General features: G+C 49.4%; 1 protein-coding gene and 1 long non-coding RNA gene across 2 annotated transcripts in view; one reads left to right on the top strand and one right to left on the bottom strand.

Annotated features, from left to right (window-relative positions):
* Positions 1-12,839, bottom strand: part of LOC116529362 — a 14,991-nt gene extending 2,152 nt beyond the window's left edge. The window contains exon 1 of the long non-coding RNA XR_004259471.1: positions 12,459-12,839. This is a non-coding gene — a long non-coding RNA (uncharacterized LOC116529362). The remainder of the gene's footprint in view (positions 1-12,458) is intronic.
* A 1,308-nt stretch (positions 12,840-14,147) lies between these two features.
* Positions 14,148-15,434, top strand: CITED4 (Cbp/p300 interacting transactivator with Glu/Asp rich carboxy-terminal domain 4). Its single transcript, XM_032247128.1, has one exon. It carries the CDS (start codon positions 14,386-14,388, stop codon positions 14,944-14,946), a length of 561 nt encoding a protein of 186 aa, XP_032103019.1. The 5' UTR covers positions 14,148-14,385; the 3' UTR covers positions 14,947-15,434.
* Positions 15,435-17,182: the final 1,748 nt, after the last annotated feature.

The following is a 17,182-nucleotide window of genomic DNA, read 5'->3' as shown; positions in this document are numbered from 1 at the left end:
TGTGTGTGTGTGTGTGTGTGTGTGTGTGTGTGTGTGTGTGTGTGTGTATTTTTAATAGAAATGGGTTTTCTCCATGTTGGCCAGGCTGGTCTCGAACTCCTGATCTCAAGTGATCCACCCACCTCAGCCTACCAAAGTGCTGAGATTATAGGCATGAGCCACCGCATCCAGCCTCCTTACTGAATTCCTAAGGACTGCATGTGACTTTTGCCTTACCTGCTGATTTTAGAACTTAATGCCCCTGCCTCCTTTACATGAGATTCCACTGCAGCTGGTTGAGCCCCTCCTGCCTTCCCTAATCTCCCTCTTCCACAAGGTCACAGGGTTTTGGTCCTGCTGGGACATGCAGGCTGACCTCCTGGCTCTAGTGGTTTACCATCCCACCCGAGACACAACACACACTCGTGACTTGGCATCTCAGTGCCCTCATGATCTGACCCTTGCCTACCTGCCTGATGGTCAATGCTCAGCTCACCGCCCCCCAGCCTCAGGGCCTTTATTCAGTTCTTCAAACCTACCAGCTTTTCCTACCCGAGCATTTGCACACACTGCTTTTTTTGCCCGAACATCTTCCTTCTGTTCTTGGCAGAGTTGGCTCCTCCTCTCCATCAGTTCAACCTATTGTCCGTCACCTGTCAAGGAGGCCATCCCTGACGCCTCTTTCTAACATAAGTTTGCATCACCTTGCTTGTTTCCTTCCTAGCCCTTGACAGTTTGTAATTGTTTGGGTTTTTTTTCTACTGGGTTCTTGTCTCTCTTGTCACTAAATTGTAAGCTCCATGATAACACAGAGTGTCTGGTGCACAGAAGGAGCTCAGCAAGCGTTCTTTGAATAAATAAATGAATGAATGAATGAATGAATGAATGAACGAACGAATGAACGAGTTTGCCTCCATGCCCCAGAAAGTCACCTCAAATGCACTGGCAAAAGAGAAAGTTCCTATAGAAGGAGCATCCCTTTCCTGCTCAGAACACTTCTGCAGTCCCTCCCTACCCACAGAGGCAGGCTGACCACCACTTGCTCAAGCAGGCAAGTGTGGGGCATGAGGTTAAAAGACCCCAGTCCAAGTCCCACTCTTGCCACTTGCTAACGAGGCAACATTAACGAAATCAAGCCGCTCTGAAATCAATTCCTTTCTGTAAAATGGGAGAAACACTTCCTGCCATTTCTCCTGGGGTTGCAGTAAGACACAGAAATCTCTGCACAGATGATTTTCAATGTTCTAAGTCCTGAGTTCTGAGTCTTCACCCTTCAGAACTGATTTCTCCCTCTCTCGACATCCATGCCCATTTTTCCGGCCTCGCCCAGCTATTGGTACTTCCTGAACGCCACTCTGTACATTCACACCTTGATGCTTTCCCTCAAAAGCTGTGCTCTTTGTTTGGAAAGCCCATTTTCTGTCTTCTTCATCTGTCCAGATCCTGACCATCATGAAGTTCCCCTGCCTCTGGGCTCACTTTATCTTTGATGTCTGTTTTACACCAGGGAATGTCTCCCTCACTGCACTCTGAGCCCCTTCTCTGGGTCCAAACTGCTAATCCCATCACACACTGCACTGCTCCAGCTGGACCAGGACCCATGCTCAATGATGGTACTTCAAAGTGGAGGAAGACCCCCGCTCCACTTTCAAGAGGGCCACCATCTACTGGGATCAGAGAGCCCACAAGCACTTGACCACTTTTTGCAGGCTAGGAGAGCAGAGTGGTTAGGCACACTTGCATAGATGTCAGACATACCTGGCTTTCAATCTCAGAATGTGTGGAATAGAAACCTAACTAAAATGGCTTAATTAAATAGGGAGTGTTTTTCTCAAATAGTTAAGAAGACCAAGGTAGGTATCCAGGGCTGCTACAGAGTTTCCATGGTGCATGGAGGGTTCAGTCTTCAACTAGATTTCACTCTGCCTTCCTTGGCATGGGCCATGAATTTTCTTCTCTGTACCTGTGTTCTCATTTGTAACATGGGAATAACAGTATCTTCCTTATAGGGTTGGTTTAAATATTAAATGAGTCAATGTAGATAAAAAGCTTAGAACCGTACCTGGCTTTATATTAAGTGCTCTATAGGCGTTAGCTGTTATTGTTACTATAATTCTTTGCTTATGCTGAAAAAAATGGCTGCTGTCTTCTAGGCATCACATCCTCATCCCTGGCAGAAAAAGATGAAAGGCAAAGCACAAAAAGTGAGTGCTGGCTGAAACCATCTGTTGGTTTTTCCCTTCAATTGAGGGGAAATCAATGTAATATAAAATTAGCTATTTAAAAATGAACAATTCAGTGGCACTTAATACATTCACCATGTTTGTGCAACCACCAACTCTATCTAGTTCCCAAATTTTTTTTTTTTTTTGAGATGAAGTCTTGCTCTGTAGCCCAGGCTGGAGTGCAGTGGCACAATCTTGGTTCACTGCAACCTCCACCTCCCGGGTCCCAGTTCAAGCAATTCTACCTCAGTCTCCCAAGTAGCTGGGATTATAGGCACAAGCCACCATGCCTGGATAATTTTTGTATTTTTTAGTAGAAATGGGTTTCACCATGTTGGCCAGTCTGGTCTTGAACTCCTGACCTCGTGATCCACCCGCCTCAGCCTCCCAAAGTGCTGGGATTACAGAGGTGAGCCACCGTGCCCGGCCTTCAAACATTTTTATCACCCCTAAAGGAGCCCTTGTATGTATTAAGCAGTTGCTCCCCATTCTCCCTTCCTCCCAGCACATGGTAACCACCAGTCTGCATTCTGTCTCTGTGAGTTTACTCATTGTAGATAATTCCTATTTTTGTTTTGGAGACAGAGTCTCACTCTGTTGCCCACGCTGGCATGCAGTGGCATGGTCTTAGCTCACTGCAACCCCCACCTCCTGGGTCCAAGCGATTGTCCTGCCTCAGCCTCCTGAGTAGTTGGGATTACAGGTGCCTGCCACCATGCCCAGCTAATTTTTGTATTTTTAATAGAGATGAGATTTCACCATGTTGTCCAGGCTGGTCTTGAATTCCTGACATTGTGATCCACCTGTCTCAGCCTCCCAAAGAGCTGGGATTGCAGGTGTGACAAATTCCATTTGTTTTTAAAAAGCTTTCCAGGAAGTCCCACCCAGCCTTTTCTGCTCATACCTCTTTGTCCAGGAATGTGTCTGATTTTTGTCTGGGCACATTGATACCCTAAACAAAATCAGCATCTGTCACTCTACATTTTTTTTTTTTCCCTGAGACAGAGTCTTGCTCTGTCACCCAGTCTGGAGAGCAGTGGCACAATCATGGCTCACCATAGCTTCAACCTTCTGGGCACAAGCAATCCTCCTGCCTTGGCCTCTCAAAGCACTGGGATTACAAGTGCGATTCACTAGGCCCAGCCTAACTTACTTATTTATTATGTTTAATTGTTTATCTCTCAACCATCAGAATGTCAACTCCGCACTAGCAGGGAGCTTCACCTGTTTCATTTAGACACCTAGACCAGTGCCTGATTCATACTGTATTTCATTAATATGAGATCTTATCAATTTTAAAAGATTCTTTTTTTTTTTTTTTTTTTTTTTTTTTTTCAAAACAGGATGTGGCTCTGTTGCCCAGGCTGGAGTGCAGTGGCATGATCTCATCTCACTGCAACCTCCACCTCCTGGGCTCAAGCCATCCTCCCACATCAGCCTCTCAAGTAGCTATGACTACAGACAGATGCCACCACGCCTAGCTAATTTTTAAATTTTTTGTAGAGACAGCATTTCTCCATGTTGCCCAGGCTGTTCTCCAACTCCTGAGCTAAAACAATCCACTCACCTGGGCCTCCCAAAATACTGGGATTATAGGCATGAGCCACCATGCCTGGCCTAAAAGATTCTTATGTTGGAAAAGTTAAAGTGTGAAAAAAGATTTTTGTGTCTTAGAATCAATAGAATCTGGTTGTAGGTTCTCTAAGCATTAAAATGTGGAATGAAGCAAAGCACAGTGGCTCATGCCTATAATCCTAGTGCTTTGGGAGGCCAAGGCTGGAAGATTGCTTGAGCCCAGGAGGTCAAGGCTGCGGTGAGCTATTACTGTGCCACTGCACTCCAGCCTGGGCGACACAGTGAGACCCTGCCTCTAAAACAAAACAAAACAAAAAGTTACTTAGTATGTTAGTCAATGATAAATGCTGAGAAAAAAATAGAAAATATAGCAAGGTAAGGCCCATTTGGGGGATGGAACAGAGGCAGGTTGCTATATTAATACACAGTCAATCAGTATCTGTGGGTTTTGCATCTGTGAATCCAACCAATCTCGAGTTGAAAAAAAAATTGTTTTAAATTGTGTCTAGGCCAGGGGCAGTGGCTCCTGCCTGTAATCTCAGAACTTTGGGAAGCCAAGTTGGGAGGATCTTTGAGCCCAGGAGTTCAAGACCAGCCTGGGCAACATAGTAAGACCACGTCTCTAAAACAAAGAAAAAATAATTAGCCAGGCATGGTGGTATATGCCTGTAGCCCCAGCTACTCGGGAGCCTGAGGTGGGAGGATCACTTGAGCCTGGAAGGTTGAGGCTGCAGTGAGCTGTGGTCATACCACTGCACTTCAGCCTGGGTGACAGAGCAAAACCCTGTCCAAAAAAAAATTATATCTGTACTGAACATGTACAGACTTTTTCCTCTTGTCACTATTCCCTAAACAGTAGAGTATAACAGCTATTTACATAGCATTTACAATGTATTCAATATAAGTACTCTAGAGATGATTTAAGGAATACCAAAGGATAATGCATAGGTTATATGCAAATACCACATCATTTTATATTGAGAACTTAAGCAAATGAGGATTTTTGTATCCATAGGGAGTCCTAAAACCAATCCCCCATGGATACCAAGGGAGAACTATCTATTGCTGTGTGACAAATTACCCCAACACTGAGCAGTTTAAAATAACATACACTTAGTATGTCAGTTTCTGTGGGTCGGGAATCCAGGGGTAGCTTAGCTAGGTCATTCTGGCTCAGGGTTTCTCCTGAGTTTGCAAACGAGATGTTGGCTGGGGCTGTAGTCATCTGAAAGCTTGACTGGGGCTGGAGGAGCTGCTTCCAAGATGGCTCACACATACAGCCATTGGCAAAAGGCCTTAATTCCTCACTGACTAATGGCAAGAAGCCTCAGTTCTTTGTCATGTGGGCCTTCCCACAGGGCTGCTTGAGTGTCCTCATGTCCTCACAATATGTCAGCTAACTTTCCCCAGGGGAAGTGATTCCAGAGTGAGAGCAAGGAGGAACCCACAATATCATTTATGACCTAGTCTTGGAAATGACACCATCACTTCTTCTGTATTCTCTTAGCTGGAAGTGAATCACTATGTTTATCTCACATTCAAGGAGAGGGGAATTTAAGGGAGAAGTATCAAAAAATTTGTGAACATATTTGAAAACCACTACAATTAAATAGGGTGCTCAGCATAAGAGAAAGGTAATATTGGCCAAGCAGATATGGAAGGCTCTTTCCTCTGTCTAGAATGCTGTCCTACTCACCTCTATGTCTGCTTGGCCAATTCCTTCACCTCCTTCAAGGCTTTGCTCAAATATTACCTTTCTCTTATGCTGATATTATTGGGCAGGAGTACAACGCAGGTAAAGGGGAAAAGAAAGTGCCCCCTGAGAGGCAACTAGCAGAGCTGCCACAAGCCTGTCCTCCATCACTAGCTGTGTGGCTCTGTGTTCACTTTCCTTTCTGAGTCCCAGTTTCCTCCTCTGTGTAATGGGAATGATAATAGTAACTATTTACAGGTTTATTATGAGAATTAAATAACACAATATCTGTAAAGCATCCAGCCCATGTCTGTTATACTATATTCAGTGAATGTTAACTAATATTATTCTTGTTACAATCAGGTGCTGTAGCCTCCATCTTTTTTTATTTATTATTTATTTTTTTGAGACTGGGTCTCCCTTTGTCACCCAGGCTGGAGTGTAGTGGTGTAATCATGGCTCACTCCTGGGCTCAAGTCATCCTCTCGCCCCAGCTTCTCCAGTAGCTGGAACTCCAGGCATGAGCCACAGCATCCAACCTGTAGCTTCATTCTTTTCAGCTGAGCATCAGGCACAATGGTGCAGATCATCAGCTGGGGTCTCTTTGAGGACATGGCCCTTGGGGGATGTGGTATAAATATCTCCCCTCCTCTGCAACATAGCAAAAAAGCAGCAGAGGAGACAAACTCTGCCTGCCAGTCAGCCCAGACCTCAGCATCAGAGAAGCCACCAGGTTTGAGCACAAGTCTGCTAAGCTGGCTGGGGTGGGGGTGGGAGGCAGGAATCGTGGTCAGCTATGGACCAAGAAACCAGCTCAGACGTTCGAGAATGAGGTCCTCCCCACACCCTCTCCTGAGCCCTCCAGTCTCAGTCAATTTCTAGACAGTATTTGCTGAGACCTGTCAGAGCCTCGTCCCTTGCTGAGTACTGGAAATGCGGCAGTCAGCAAGAGCAAAACCCAAGAGGTATCAAATCAATTGTCCACACCAGTCAGAACCTGAGGTCCTTGAGGGAGATAAAATCACCGGGGGTGGATCCTCCGGTGTATCCTCAGAAAGGGCATTGGACACAGGGAAGGAGAGGAAAGGACTGCACCCTTACCCAGCAGCACAAAATGGACCTCAGGGCCCAATGCCTTTTGCTGGTCAATGCCCACCTGGGCCAAGAACTACTGTGGTCCTGCCTACTCGTGCTTGTAAAGGTGTGGCTTAGGCTAAAAGCAGCTTAGGCAGTGTGAAAGGCTCCGCTCCAAGGGCTACAAATGTTGCTTCCACTCCTGATTCCACCGCACACATGCCACTCATACATGCTCCACATACACTCCTCAGCAATTCCAGCCATTTTCTGGATCTCACTTTCCTTCTCTGTCAAAAAGTCTTTGCTCTAATATAAGAACGCAAAGGATAAGGATACTTACTATAAGGGTAGTCAGGTTGTTTGTGTGTTTGTTTGTTTGTTTGTTTGTTTGAGATGGAGTCTCTCCCTGTTGCCCAGGCTGGAGTGCAATGGTGCCATCTTGGCTCACTGCAACCTCTGCCTCCCAGGTTCAAGCAATTCTCCTGCCTCAGCCTCCTGAGTAGCTGGGATTACAGGCACACACCACTGTGCCTGGCTAATTTTTGTATTTTTAGTAGAGACAGGGTTTCACCATATTGGTCAGGCTGGTCTCGAACTCCTGACCTGATGATCTGCCTGCCTCAGCTTCCCAAAGTGCTGGGATTATAGGCATGAGCCACAAGGATAGCAAGTTTTTCTGTGCCTAATGCATTCATTCAATAAATACTAAGTCCCTACCATGTGTCAAGCACTGTTCTGATGCCTTGGAGACTGTGCAGAGGAAAACAATCAATGCCTGTGCTCTCTGGGAGCTGACCCAGTGGTGGGAAATCATTCTCTGAAATACAGTCACGAGTCACTTAACAATGTGGATATGTTCTGAGAAACATGTTGTCCGGTGATTTTATCATTGTGCAAATATCATGGAGTGTGCTTCACAAACCCAGATGGCACAGTCTGCTATGCACCTAGGCTATATGGTATGACCTTTTGTTCCTAGGCTACAAACCTGTACGACTTGCTGCTGGGCTGAACATCGTGGGCAACCCTAACACAATGGTAAATATTCATGTACTGTACATAGAAAAGCTACGGTAAAAATATGATATAAAATACAGTATAGGCCAGGCACAGTGGCTCACTCCTGCAATCCTAACACTTTGGGAGGCCAAGGCAGGTGGATCACTTGAGGTCAGGAGTTTGAGACCAGCCTGGCCAACATGGTGAAACCCTGTCTCTACAAAAAATGCAAAAATTAGTTGGGCGTGATGGCAGGCGCCTGTAATCCCAGCTACTCAAGAGGCTGAGGCTTAAGAATCACTTGAACCCAGTAGGTGGAGATTGCAGTGAGCTGAGATCGTGCCATTGTTCTCCGGCCTGGGCAGCAGAGTGAGACTGTGACTCAAAAAAAAAAAAAAACAAACAAAAGAAAGAAAAAAGAAAAAAAAAAAACAGTATAAAAGATAACAAGGAAACTGGTACACCTATATAGGGCACTGCCACAAATGGAGCTTGCAGGACTCGAGGTTGCTCTGGGTTAGTGAGTGAGTGAGTGATGAGTGAACATGAAGGCCTAGGACATTACTGTACATTACTATAGACTTTATAAGGTACACTAAATTTATAAAAAATATTTCTTTCTTTTTTTTCTTTTTGAGACAGAGTTTTGCTCTTGTTGTCCAGGCTGGTGTGCAATGGTGTGATCTCAACTCACTGCAACCTCCACTTCCCAAGTTCAAGCAATTCTCCTGCCACAATCTCCTGAGTAGCTGGGATTAAAGGCACCCTCCACCACGCCTGGCTAATTTTGTATTTTCAGTAGAGACGGGGTTTCTCCATGTTGGTCAGGCTGGTCTCAAACTCCCGACCTCAGGTGATCCACCTGCCTTGGCCTCCCAAAATGGACTTATTTCTTTAATAATAAATTAGCCTTAGCTTACTGTAACATTATATAGTTTTTGTTGTTGTTGTTGTTGTTGTTTGTTTTGTTTTGTTTTTTTGAGATGGAGTCTGTCACCCAGGCTGGAGTACAGTGGCATGATCTCGGCTCGCTTCAACCTCTGCCTTCCGAAAGCAATTCTTCTGCCTCCTTCTCCTGAGTAGCTGGGACTACAGGCACGTGCCACCACACCCGGCTAATTTTTGTATTTTTAGTAGAGACAGGGTTTCACCATATTGGCCAGGCTGGTCTCAAACTCCTGACCGTGTGATCCGCCTGCTTCAGCATCCCAAAGTGCTGGGGCTACAGGCATGAGCCACCGCGCCAGGCTTTAAAACTTTTAAACTCTCTTGCAATAGCACTTAGCTTAAAACGCAAACACGTTGTGCAGCTTTTCCTTCTTTCTATTTTTTGAGACAGAGTCTTGCCCTGTTGCCTAGGCTGGAGTGCAGTGGTGCCATCTTGGCTTACTGCAACCTCTGACTCCTGAGTTCAAACGATTCTCCTGTCTCAGCCTCCCAAGTAGCTGGGATTACATGCTTGTGCCAACATGCCCGGCTAATTTTTTGTATTTTCAGTAGAGACGAGGTTTCACCATGTTGGCCAGGCTGGTCTTGAACTCCTGACCTCAGGTGATCTCTGCCCACCTGGGCCTCCCAAAGTGCTGGGACTACAGACATGAGCCACCTTGCCCGGCCCTCTTTTTTTTGAAGACAGGGTCTCACTCTGTCACCCAGGCTGGAGTGCTGTGGCACAATCATGGCTCACTGCAGCCTTGACCTCTGAGGCTCAGGTGAACCTCCCACCTTAACCTCCGAAGTAGCTGAAACTACAGGCGCATACCACCATGTTCAGCTAATTTTTTTATTATTGGTAGATACAAGGTTCTTGCTATGTTGCCCAGGCTAGTTTCAAACACCTGGGCTCAAGTGATCCTTCTGCCTCAGCCTCTCGAAGTGTTGGAATTACTGGCATGAGCCACCACACCTAGCCCATTTTATTTCTTTATATCCTTATCCTGTAAGTTTTTTCTATTTTCAAAATTTTGTTGCTGTTGTTAAAAACTAAGACACAAACACACACATTAGCCTGGGCCTACCCAGGGTCAGGATCATCAGCCTCACTGTCTTCCACCTCCACACCTTGGCCCACTGGAAGGTCTTCAGAGGCCATAACATGCACACAGCTGTCATCTCCTGTGATAACAGTGTCTTCTGCAATACTTCCTAAAGGACCTGCCTGAGGCTGTTTTACAGTTAACTTTTTTTATTAAGTAGAAGGAGTATACTCTAAAATAACAATAAAACATACCGTAAATACATAAACATAGTTGTTTATCATCATTATCAAGTGTACTGTACATAATTGTATGTGCAATATTTTTTTTGAGACAGAGTCTAGCTCTGTCGCCCAAGCTGGAATGCAGTGGTGCAAACTCAGCCCACTGCAGTTCCCGGGTTCAAGTGATTCTCCTGCCTCAGCCTCCAGAGTAGTTGGGATTACAGGCACCCACCATCACATCCAGCTAATTTTTGCAATTTAGTAGAGACGTGGTTTTGCCATGTTGGCCAGGCTGGTCTCAATCTCCTGACCTCAGGTGATCCACCCATCTCAGCCTCTCAAAGTGCTGGGATTACAGGCTTGCCTCCACGCCCGGCCTGTGCTATACTTTAATGTGACTGGCAGTGCAGTAGGTTTGTTTACACCAGCATCACCACAAACACATAATGTGTTGCGTTACGACTTTAGGATCGATACAAGGTCACTAGGTGATAGGAATTGGTCAGCTCCATTGTAATCTTATAGGACCATTGTCTTGACCCAAATGTAATGCAGTGCATGACTATATGGTGGTAGGTGCTAAGTGGGAAATAAAACAGAGTAAGGGGACAGAGAGGATAGAGGGTGGTCAGGGAAGGTCTTGTGGCTGTCTGAGGGAAGAGCATTCCAGGCAGAGGGCACAGCAAAAGTCTTGAAGGGACAATGTGCTTGGGGCATCCAAGGAGCCTGGAGGAAGTCGTTTATGGAAACTCTAGAAACAAATGAGGTCCAACCATAGGAAGGCTTTCAGAGCAAAAGCCAGATCCTGTCACTCCTCGGCCAAAGTCCTTGCAAGACCCCATGCAGTTGGCCTCCCTCCTACCCTCCCAGCTCCGCTGTGCTCTGTCCACACTCCCTCAGGGCTGTGGCTCATTCCTGCCTAAGGCTTTCCCCTAACTCAGAGGGCCTCAACCAGAATCACCTGCAGGGCTTACTAAAACACAGATGCTGAGCCCCATTTCTGATATAGAAACTAATTTGTGTCTGGAGTGGGGCCCTAGATGTGTATTTCTAATGGGGTCCCTGGTAATGCTGACACTTTGGGACTTGTTGCTACAGTTTTAGAAGTACTGCTCCAGCGTTCCCTCTGCTGATACTGCTTTTTTTTTTTTTTTTTTTTGAGACAGAGTCTCACTCTCATCCAGGCTGGAGTGCAATGACTCGATCTCAGCTCAGTGCAACCTCTGCTGCCTGGGTTCAAGCAATTCTCCTGTCTCAGCCTCCCGAGTAGCTGGGGTTATAGGTGCACACCACCATGCCCAGCTAATTTTTGTGTTTTTAGTAGAGATGGGTTTTCACTATATTGGTCTATTGGTCAGGCTGGTCTCAAACTCCTGACCTCAGGTGATCCTTTGCCTCGGCCTCCCAAAGTGCTAAGATTACAGGTGTGAGCCACCGTGCCCAGCCTTTTTTCTTTTTTTTAAATAGAGTCTCACTTTGTCACCCAGGCTGGAGTGCAATGGTGCCATCTTGCCTCACTGCAACCTCTGCCTCCTGGGTTCTGGCGATTCTTCTGCCTCAGCCTCCTGAGTAGCTAGGAGCCAGGTGCGCACTACCACACCTGGCTAATTTTTGTATTTTTTTTGTACAGACGGGTTTCACTCTGTTGGCCAGGCTGGTCTCAAACTCCTGGAATCAAGTGACTCATCCACTTCAGCCTCCCAAAGTGCTGGGATTATAGGCATAAGCCACCATGCCCAGCCCACTTTTGCCCCAAATACCCCATTTCTTTCAAGTCTCTGCTCAAACCCTGAGGTCTCAATGGGGCTTAGGCTGGCCATCCTTTGCAATACTGCAACCTGCTCCCTTCCACCCCTGCATCCAACATCTTTCCTACTCTATTTTTCCTTTTTTCTCCCCTTTTTCTTTCTCTTTCTTTCTTTTTCTCTTTTCTTTCGTTCTTTCCTTCTTTCTTCCTTTCTTTCCTTCTTTCTTTTTCTTTCCTTTTGTCTTTCTTTTCCTTCCTTCCTTCCTCCCTCCCTCCCTCCCTTCCTCTCTCTCTCTGTCTCTCTCTCTCTCTCTTTCCTTGGCTCAAGTGATTCTCCCACCTCAACCTCCCGAGTAGCAGGGACAAGTGCACACCACTCCCAGCTAATTTTTTATTTTTGCAGAGACAGAGGTCTCAAACTCCTAAGCTCAAGGGATCTGCTTGCCTCGGCCTCCCAAAGTGCTGGGATTACAAGCGTGAGCCACCTATCTGGCCTACTTGTTCATTTTTTGAGACAGGATCTCTGCCACCCAGGCTGAAATGCAGTGGCCCCATCATGGCTCACTGCAGCCTCCATCTCCGGGGCTAAGGTAATCCTCCTACTTCAGCCTCCTGGGTAGCTCAGACTACAGGTACATGTCACCATGCCCAACTAATTTTTTGTAGGGACAGGGTCTCACTATGTTTCCCAGGCTGGTCTTGAATTCCTGAACTCAAGCAATCCTCTCACTTCCGCCTCCCAAAGTGCTGGGATTACAGGTGTGAGCCACCATGCCCAGCCCAGAGTGACTTTTGAAAATACAGATTCTTATGATTTAAAAATATCCTCGGAGAGTCTGTGTCAGGAAGTTAGGGTGGGGCAGAGATTCTTTCTCAAAGCCCCCACTCACCCACCCCTTACCCCTCACATCTCCAGATAAGTGAGGTATGGCCAGGTTTAGGAATTTCTGTGAGAAGCCTTACCTGTAGAGAAAGCTTCAGGGGAATAAATTCCAGGGTGTAGCTTCTACACTTTGCAAAAATGTGGCCACACCAATGATATTTATCACTTCCCACAAGCTCTCAGGTTGACTAGGAAAGATCACCATCTCCCTTTCACAGAGCAGAAAGCTGAGGCCCTGGGGAATCAAGTGACACTCCCCACTCAACACTCAACAGTCACAGCCCGTTGGTAGTGGAGGTCACACCTCTGTGGGTGGCAGAGATATGATTAGAACTTGGGCCTCTGGCTGGGTGCAGTGGCTCATGCCTGTAATCCCAACTCTTTGGAAGGCTGAGGTGGCAGGGTCACTTGAGGCCAGGGATTTGAGATCAGCCTGAGACCCTCCTCACCCCCTGCTGCCCCATCTCTATTTAAAAAAAAATAAGAAGAAAGAGGAAAAAAAAGACCTTGGGCCTCTGAATTCTCACTCTAGGGCTCTCCCCTGTATGTCAACTGGATAAACTCAAGTTCCAGGAAGTCCCAAGGACGCCACGGCCGGGAGGAAGATCAGAGAAGGGAGAGTGTGTGTGTCAATGCGTGGAGGGCAAGGTCTGGGAGGCTGTCTCCTGGCCACGGGAAAGACTCCAGTTGCCCTAAGGCCTTGGAAAACACACGGCATTCACACGCTAACTCTGGCTGCCTGTGACCTCGGGACAGCCACTCTCTCTTTGTGTGCCTCTCCTTATCACCAAAATAGGGCTGATAATTCATGCCCTTCCCCCAACAAAATACTTGTAGAACGTAAAACATTCTAAAAGTCCAAGTTATTATTACTGTTATCAAGGGAAGGCCCTTCGGGACAGGACTTAAACAGCCTTTCATTCATCTGAGGGACACTTTTGAGCATCTACCACTGCCAGGTACTGTGCTGGGCACTGTATGCACATGCCCTCACTTACCCCTCACAAAGAGAGAGTGCTGCTGTCCTTCACCTTTTACAGATGAAGAAACTGAGGCTCAGCTGAGAGCTGCAATTCATTCCAGCATTAGTTCATTCACTCAGCTTTTACTAAAAGCCTGCTCTGGGCCAGGCTCTGGGCCAAGTGCTGAGAAGAAGAAGATGAACAAGTCCTTCAGGAGACATGCCCATAAATTACTTTAATAACAACTCAGTACATGCTTCAACAGACAAGGTGCGGTGGGAAGGAGAGGGGGAGCAACAGGCTCTTCTGGGGGTTATGGGGATGGACAGCTGACCTCCTGCAAGGACCCTGCACCACTAAGGTGCATGCACCCTGTGTAGCTGCGCAATCACAAAGGCTGGACTGGAGTCTCACTTGGATCAAGACCAGGAAGCCTCTTCCGCCACTGAGCCTTGGTCTCTATCTGGAAAGTTAACAGGTTGTGTGGGCCTGACATCCTGAAGCTCTTCGGGGGCCTAAACCTCTGGCCCGCCCACCCCGCCTTCTGGTCAGTTCAAGCTCGACCCCAGCCAAGCCTCGACTCCGAAGCCCAGAAGGCCACACCGAATCCCTCTCAAAGTGCCAAACACCCCGCCCCGGGGCAGTGCTCAGAGCCTGGGGCGGGGGCGGGGATCCAGAGGGGGCGGGGCCAAATCCTAGAAGCAGGCGTACGCGGCCCGCCCAGAAGCGTCTCGCCCAGCCAATGAGCGTCCGAGGGCGGGGAAGCCCCGCCTCTGGTTATAAGAGTACGCCGAGCCGGGGGACGCGGCGCAGAGGTTTGGGAGCGCTGCCGCGTGAGGGTCTTTGCGACTCGTAGCTGCGACCGCGGGGTGCGCTGGAGTGGGCTGGGCCGCGGCGCGAGTCGGGTTCGGTTTTCCTCCGCCCAGCCAAGCTGCAGGGATCGCACGGTGCCCGGGTCTCCCGCCGCAGAGGAGCCGCTGGCCCGGGCCGGGGGAGCCGGCGCTGACCACCGCGTGCTGTCCCCGCAGGCAGCCGGCCCGCCGCCATGGCTGACCACCTGATGCTCGCCGAGGGCTACCGCCTGGTGCAGAGGCAGCCGTCCGCCGCGGCCGCCCACGGCCCTCACGCGCTCAGGACTCTACCGCCGTACGCGGGCCCGGGCCTGGACAGCGGGCTGAGGCCGCGGGGCCCTCCGCTGGGGCCTCTGCTGGGGCCGCCCCCCCAACCCGGGGCCTTGGCGTACGGGGCCTTCGGGCCGCCGTCCGCCTTCCAGCCCTTTTCGGCCGTTCCTCCGCCGGCCGCGGGCAGCGCGCACCTGCAGCCTGTGGCAACGCTGTGCCCCGGCCGCGCGGCCGCGCCCCCCAGCGCTCCGGGAGGCTCCTCGGGCCCGCAGCCAGCGCCCAGCGCCTCAGCCCCGCCGCCGCCCGCGCACGCCCTGGGCGGCATGGACGCAGAACTCATCGACGAGGAGGCGCTGACGTCGTTGGAGCTGGAGCTCGGGCTGCACCGCGTGCGCGAGCTGCCTGAGCTCTCCCTGGGCCAGAGCGAGTTCGACTGCTTCTGGGACTTGGGATCCGCGCCGCCCGCCGGCTCCGTAAGCTGCTGAACGCAGCCGGGGCCCGACTGCCCGCCAGACACCCCACCCAGCGACTGCGCCCCGCGTGCGCTCTCCGCGACGGTGGAGGCGGCGGCTGTGTGCGCGGTGCCCAGCGCCGAGCTGGGACCCAGGCGTTCCTCCAGATCCTGCCTGCTGCAGGAGGACAGTTTGGCTTCACTTCTCTGACCCCAGCCTCTGCCGTCCAGTGAAGGAGACTGGACCAGCTTCAGCTTTCGGGCTCCGGTTCTTGGATCGTGTCCTTTACCCCTCGCCTCCGTCTCCCCTCAATCTGAGCCATTGCAGGCCTCTGCCTGCTGTCCCCTCTCTCCTGGGGATCAGGTTCCCAGAGCCACCATCTCCTGAGCTCCCACCCTGCTGCCTGGACCCTGCGGTTACTGGGCCTCCCACCTCAAGAAGGGGTAGTTTGTAGAGCCTGAACCCGTGGAGCAGTGCTCTATGTGGACTCCAAAACCAAAATAAAACTGGGTCACTTTACAGTCTTGCCGTTTTCATTTCCTTATCATCCTGAGTCCTGACTATGTTTAGCTTCCAAAGTCCCAAGTCTGCTGAAGACACTGGATGGCATGGGGGCCGCAGTGCCCAGGGGAGGAAACTGACAGTTTATTTCAAAAATATCTTGTGGATTGTGCAATTGTTGTGTCACAACCTGGAGGACAGAGGCTGCCGCTGGGTGGTGGGGTAACTGGACTTCCCACCTCTTAGGGTGGGGGGAGCTTGGTGCTCTGCCAGAGAGGAGCTGGGTGGCACCGGGTTCAGACAGCGTGGCTTGGACCCTGGCTTTCTCCCTTGCCCAAGACACCATCCGTTTAGATTTCTGAGGCTGTTTCTTAGAGGGAGATGGTCCTTGTCTCCTCAGGTAGTTATGCTGCCTTTAGCACAGTGCCAGACACCTGGGCAGTTCTCAGTAAGTGATGGCAATTATTCTACAAATTGGCGCTGGTTTTTTTCCAGGCCCTGTGTCAACCTGATACATGCTCTCATGGAATCACAGTCCAGGTGGGAGGAGGTGGGTTACAGGCCTGGAACTAAACTAATCTTGCTGCAAGGAAGACTATGATGAGTTCTAGAAAACAGTTCTAGGGGAAGATTGTACAGCCAGGACAACAGACCGGCCAACCAGGCACACCCAGAGGAGGGAGCAGTTAGCTATTAATAGTTGGGGTTGGGGTCAGTTCAGGCTTCAGGGAAGTGGTGACATTTGATGTGATGAACAGAGCCTTGAGTGATGAGTGTTTTTAGGAGTTAGAGAAGAGCCCGTTTCAAGGCAGGAAAGCACACAAATCCAAGGAATGTGTGGGGAAAGTATGGGGTGTCTAGAAGGGTCAAGAAAGGTCAGATGGCTTTACGACAACTTTGTGAGGCAAGCGCAATCCTCATTCTACAGATGAGGGATATGGAGTGTGCTCAGACCTGGCAGGATTTGGCCTGAGTCCTGAGCACCAGTGTGAGTTCCTGGCCACCCTCTGCTGCTCACTCTGGAAAAATCCCTAGGTGCTTCTGGGATGTGGGAGAAAAGCTGGGAAAGAGATTGAATGCAGGGAGGAGGCTGGGTCAGAGATGCCGCAGACCGTGCTAGGACGGTGGTGGGGCATTCTCTAGGAGAGCATGGATTCCAGGGACTCTGGAAAGGAACACCAGGCTGAGACCTTCTGTCCCCAGCAGTTGGGCTTGGCTGTCATGCCAGGCTTGTTTGTTGATGCGGCCCTCCACCAGCCTGTGTGTTCTCCCAGGCCACACTGTGCACTGAAGCTACCAGGATGGGCATGTGGGTGGCGACAGGAGGTGTTTGGCAAATAAGTAAAGGTCTCCCCTAAGTTCATGGAATTTCTAGGACAGGATGAAGAGAGAAAGAGAGGCTTCTGGGAAGGGACTGGCCTGAGCTCTGGGCTCATAGAGGGTGGCATTTGCCCCGGCTTTGCCTGGAACCCCAGGCCAGCTACAGAAACCACAGGGCTGAATTAGGACAGGAGGGTTTGGCCCTGAGCTGGACACTGCCCTGATTCCCGTCTCTCTGGGCCTTAGCTTCCACACCAGTAAAATGGGGCTAATATCCCTGCCCTGCTACATTACAAAGCAATAAACCTCACAATTAGTAAGGAACAAATTCAGAGATGGGTTGATAAGCAGTTGGTAAACTCCAAAGTGCTCTCCATATGGAAGGGATTACAATGAAAACCCCAACACCTGCCTCTTGCCAGAGTTAAGAGGGAAGCAGAGGAGGGAG

The sequence above is a fragment of the Sapajus apella genome, unplaced genomic scaffold (genome assembly GCF_009761245.1).
Source record: "Sapajus apella isolate SASKATOON/1434 unplaced genomic scaffold, GSC_monkey_1.0 scaffold62, whole genome shotgun sequence".
Taxonomy (NCBI): Eukaryota; Metazoa; Chordata; class Mammalia; order Primates; family Cebidae; genus Sapajus; species Sapajus apella.
Note: the sequence above shows the minus strand (reverse complement) of the source record. Positions and strands in the feature narration are given on the sequence as shown.